Source organism: Sinocyclocheilus rhinocerous, unplaced genomic scaffold (genome assembly GCF_001515625.1).
Source record: "Sinocyclocheilus rhinocerous isolate Xijiao unplaced genomic scaffold, SAMN03320098_v1.1 scaffold2584, whole genome shotgun sequence".
In the NCBI taxonomy this organism is placed as follows: domain Eukaryota; kingdom Metazoa; phylum Chordata; class Actinopteri; order Cypriniformes; family Cyprinidae; genus Sinocyclocheilus; species Sinocyclocheilus rhinocerous.
Genome location: NW_015652145.1, coordinates 267290 through 272482, shown reverse-complemented (window position 1 = coordinate 272482; position 5193 = coordinate 267290). Strand labels below are relative to the sequence as shown.

The following is a 5193-nucleotide window of genomic DNA, read 5'->3' as shown; positions in this document are numbered from 1 at the left end:
ACTGACCCATGGAAAGAAGCGGGCCAGCTTGGTGCTGGGATGCTACTCGGTTCCAGCTCAGTTTTGATTCCGTCTGCGCAGGACGTCGGGCTGCAAGACGCTCTCACACCAGGCAGCAGAAGCGGGCTGAAGCGCGGGTCCAGAGCGGGGTTGTGGGCGTGATGGAGCACGTGGTGGGCATGGGAGTGCGGGTGTGGGTGACGGGGGTGCATGTGAGGGTACATCTCGTGTACGTGAGGGTATCCCGCTCCACCCTGGGCTCCCAGGCCGTAGTGCCAAGAGTCAGTAAGAGCAGAAGGAGGGGGCAGGCCGGTCTGCGCGAGGCTGTGGCTGCTCCAGATGCCAGTGTCTGCAGGGTAGAAGGCAGCGGTGTGGGGGAAGTCAGGGTGAGAAGAGGTCTGAGATGGGTAGCCGCTACCCCACAGGGACGACGGTAAAGGTTGACCCTCAGAGTGGGAGTTTCCTTCTGAAACACAACAAAGAGCTAGTTCCTCAGTGCCATAATACCTGGATATCTGATTTAAATGGTTTTGTAGTATCCTGTCATAACGCTTAAAATTAAGGTGAAGGTAAAAAGTGATTAAAAATGTAAAAATGTACACTTTTCAATATGGATTTAATAAACTTAAACATAAAATCTTGATGCTGATAAAAAAGGTTTACAAACACAGAATGTGTTTAGCTTAAGCAGCGAAGCTGAATTGACCAATCAGAAACCAGGACTGGAACTATCATGTCTAATAATAATGTTTAACCGATTTTTTCTTGATATTTTGTTATTTTTCTCTTTTAGATTCATGAACATGCACGCAAAGTTTCGACAACCTAATGTGTTGTGGAATGTGTGTACAAAATTTCTATTATGATTATGATGTTCGTTTTAGGGTCAATTTGACCCGCAAATTTCATCGTTAAAGGCAGAAAAAAAATTATGTATTTTGTTATGTTAGTTTTCCAGCTACCCTCTAAGGTTATTTACCTTTACGCATTTGGAAGATGCTTTTATACAAAGAAATTTCCACTGCGTTTATGTTTTTGGCGCACAATTTTGATAGGAATTGAACCCATGATCTTGGCTTAGCTTGTGTCATAATCTTACTGTTTGAGCTTCAGGAAATCACTCAGAACAGGTGCTTTTCCATATAAAAAAAAAAAAAAGTTACAATAGTTACAATGCTGTTTATAAAATGTATCATTTGTGAAAAAAAGATAAATAATTCATGTTTGTGTTTTTTTTTTTGTAATGTGTGAGAACTTTTAAAGGGGTCCTATTATGCTTTTTCACTTTTTCATCATTTGATACAGGAACTATTCGTTCATGCCAGACTGGGGAGAGAGGTGTTGTAATAATGTAAAGTATGTGAAAAATAATGTGTTTTTCGAACAACCTAGTATGAGAGCCTGTTCTAGTACACCCCCAAAACAAAATCAAGACTTTGTAAAAGAGCATAATAGGACCCCTTTAATGTTAATGATTTTTGGTAAATTAAATTGAATTCAATTAGGGCCAATTTGACACACAGATTTTTTATGTAATACAAGGGGTAATAATAAACAAGGGTATAAAATTATAAATTTTTTATGCAAATAAACTATATTTATTTATTAGCACTATTACTGTATTTTAGGATTACAAATATTGTAGATTGCCATAAAACACTGTCTTCTACCTTTCCATGGTCCTCCAGAGTGAAATCTGCCGGTCTTGGCATCATTGCTGAAGGTGCTGGGCTGGCTCAACGCACGTGAGAAATGCTCGTCCACCACATCCCCGATGTCTCCACGGAAATAGGTGAACACCACACACCTGGCACTCAAGTACTCGGCCTCGGCGGGCTGCGTCTCCTTGCAGCGCTCCTCTTCGCCAGCGCTCTGCTCCTCCTCTCGTGGAAGCTCAGGCTCAGGACGGGGCTTCAGCGCTCCAGACTGCTTACTCTGGCCACAGTCAGAGGGAAACTCCTCAGAATCCTGCATCCTGCTGTAGGCACTGAACTTCTTCTGCTGAAAGACACAGATAGAGTTAAATATGAAGAATAACTGGTCAGGGGTTAATAGATGGAGCACACATTCACCACCTGGTCTTCGACTAAAATAGATTGTCGAGGATTGTCTCTGAATTGATGGCCCAGTGCCCACACTTGGCACATTAGTAGTATGCCGATTTACTCCCAAGAAGATTTCCGTACCAGAGACTGTATAATGAAACCGGATGTCATGCGGTTTTATTTGATAACAGTAGCATTTAGATAATAAATCAGTCCGGAGACACCTTCTCATATCATTATTATTATTTTACAGTTTTTAGAGTAGCTATAAATCTATAAATGGAAGTTTGGGAATGACTAAAATGTCAAAGGAAAAATATGCTTCATGAACTGCATCCTGAGATGTTTTTAGACACTTGTTGACTGCAACTCCAACTCCATTAAATGAAGTGTATTTTAATTTTTTATTATTTTTAGTTTTGCTTTGTAACAAGTAGACATTTTAAATATTTAATTGAAATATTGAAAATTAAAGTCTACTTGTCAAATAATTAACACATAATGACCACGAATGTAACATTTTTACAGCTGATGCTCGGCTCTAAAGAGCGCTTTTAAACCATCTCAGCATAAATGTCTTAAGCCGAACTTTCTTTTTCTAACTCTTCATCAGTTGTCTGTGTCAGCCCGAATACATGACCTACCTGCTGCTGCTGCTGGTGCTGGTAATATGCCGCTTTGTAAGCCGCTGCTGCTGATGTCGCGGGCAAGTAGTGATGAGCTCCATAACTCTGATGATACATAACATCCAAACTCATAGCAGAGGCTTAGACGATCTCAAGAGGCTCTTCAGCAACACGGCAGCTTCCTCAACCAGAGATAAATGTGGTCATGATTCCCTCCAATATAAACCCTGAGCGTTGACAAAAGCGCCGCAGTTTGTGAAAAAAAATATTAGCATAAAAACAAAAGTGTCCCCATCGAGGCTTCACCACCTACAGACAGACAGCGGATCAAAGCAGAGCGACAGGCGCGAGCTGCCCGTGAAAGTTACAGCAGCTTCTCTGATTGGTGGGAAGTTTGGAGCGCTAAGATCTGATTGGTGAAACCGAGGCTTCGCTGAATAAACTGAAATATTCATAAACCACTAGGCTACTTTACTAGTAAGTGGGTAGAAAAAGGCAAACTGCTTGCTAATGAGTTAACTTGTAAACGCTCAAAGCTAACATTTAAACAATGCTTAACAGGTTGTCAAGAGCATTACGCCTTTATTTGCATTCTTAATTTTCGTTTATGTCACTGTGGCGTATGGGCTGATATAAATTTTGACTCTGGCAATATGTTAAGTGCTTGAGGGGGAAATTGTAATAACGGAGGTTTTGTTTTATGTCCTCATAATTAGCGATGTTTTAGGTAGGTTTGCATTAGGCATGTGCTGCCACCTGCTGTAGACCAACTGAGTGTCCAAACCAGAATTCACTGCCTGACGTTGCTGTTGTGAGAAAATATGTTTTTCTTTAAGATTTTACAATAAAATATATTTACAATTAAATATCAGACAAAGAATGCATCCTTTAGCTTTAATACATTTTTGTCTTAATAAACTACATCGTGTCATTTCAAAATTAATAATATTAATAATTAATAAGAAGAATACGTTATTAAATTATTATTAAATTATGGTAAAGCTAGCTAAAAAAAAAGTAAGAGGTTGACAGTTTTTATATTTCTAAAAATATCAATTTGTCAATAATCAATTGTTTACAGTACAAAATCATGGCAGAGAATGATTAATTATAAGAGAATTATGCTATTATGACAGGGTTTTTTTTTAGGATAGAAACACTGTAAGACAGATTTGGGAACCAGATTAATCCATAACAAGGGAACACAACTTCAAGTCTTTAAAATAAAGAAGATAAACAAAATACTGCTCCATACTCCATGGTCTTTATTTTCATTTTAATTAAAATGTGAATCTTTCTTAATAAAGGGAGAGAGAAATTGGAAACAAAGGGAAGGGGATAGGAGTAACAAGAAACAGGGTTATATCACAAATATAAAAAATATATATATATATGTGAAAAAATGTGTGCTTATTTAATGAAAAATCACTGTAATAACACAAAACAATTATGTGTGTCAGTTAATCATTGTTAAATTCATGCATATCTGAATAAGGGATACAAAAGGCACATGACCCATTTTCCATTTGCAAACAAGGCAAAACTGATTATATTCATGGTCTATTATAAAGTAATGGATTGACATTTTGATCATTTTATCAACATTTTATTATCATATCAATGAACCAACAATCACTTAAAAAAAATAAAGCTGTAGTCAGCTTCAGAACAGAAGAACAGTGTCAGAACATTTGTCCATTGTAACAAAGCCACCTAATGTGATGGGGAGCGTTTAGAAAAGACAAGATGGTTCATTATATTATTAATTTGCTCTGCCCAGCTCTGTTCCCAGTTGTTGTTTGATCTCATCTACTCATGTAGACAGGGCTGAACATGTGAAATGATTTGTGCACTCTGATGGCTAGACACTACGCAGAAAGAGATGTGAATAAATGAGTGGTGTTGTGATACTAAGTTGATCTAGGGCACAGTCTGAGTAGGGACTTACAGCTACGACAGGACAAACACACACATGCTTTCAGTGCAGTGCAGTGAAGTCTTCTCTTGTCGATCCAAGTTAATACTACAGGCTGAACTGAATGAATCTCACCACAGTGTTTCTTCATCTAATACACACTTTCCTGTGATATAACTCTTATGATAATTCTTAACATGTTTATCATTTTTAAAATAAGCGTTTGAGTAGGAAACACAGAAGATATATAGTAGTGAATTTGTTTTCTCTCTCTCTCTCTGCCTCACAGCTCACAAAGGATGCTTCAAAGGCTAAAGACTCCACTGACACACATTTTGTCAAATCCCCCATGCGGTGGAGTCATTTTACTTGAGAACAAAGGAAATTAAAGTACAATAAAATAAAGTTTGATCAAAAAATTCCTTCTTTTTAAAATCCTTAGAGCTGCGTACCATTGCGTTAAAACTTGCGTATATATATATACATACATATATATATATATACACTCTAAAAAATGCTGGGTTAAATATAACCCAGCGCTAGGTTAAAAAGGGACAAACCCAGCTATTGGGTTGTTTTGACCCAGCGGTTGGGTTCAAAACAACCC

The 5193-nt window shown here is 38.1% G+C and overlaps 1 protein-coding gene across 1 annotated transcript; it reads right to left on the bottom strand.

Moving 5' to 3' along the window:
- Positions 1-14: 14 nt before the first annotated feature.
- On the bottom strand, positions 15-2932 carry LOC107713708 (transcription cofactor vestigial-like protein 3; the record flags this gene model as incomplete). The annotated part of the gene is made up of 3 exons (XM_016519293.1): positions 2690-2932; positions 1671-2001; positions 15-466 (listed from the first exon to the last, which is right to left on the bottom strand). Coding segments are annotated over exons 1-3 (897 nt in total), but the record flags the coding sequence as incomplete, so codon positions are not given.
- Positions 2933-5193: the final 2261 nt, after the last annotated feature.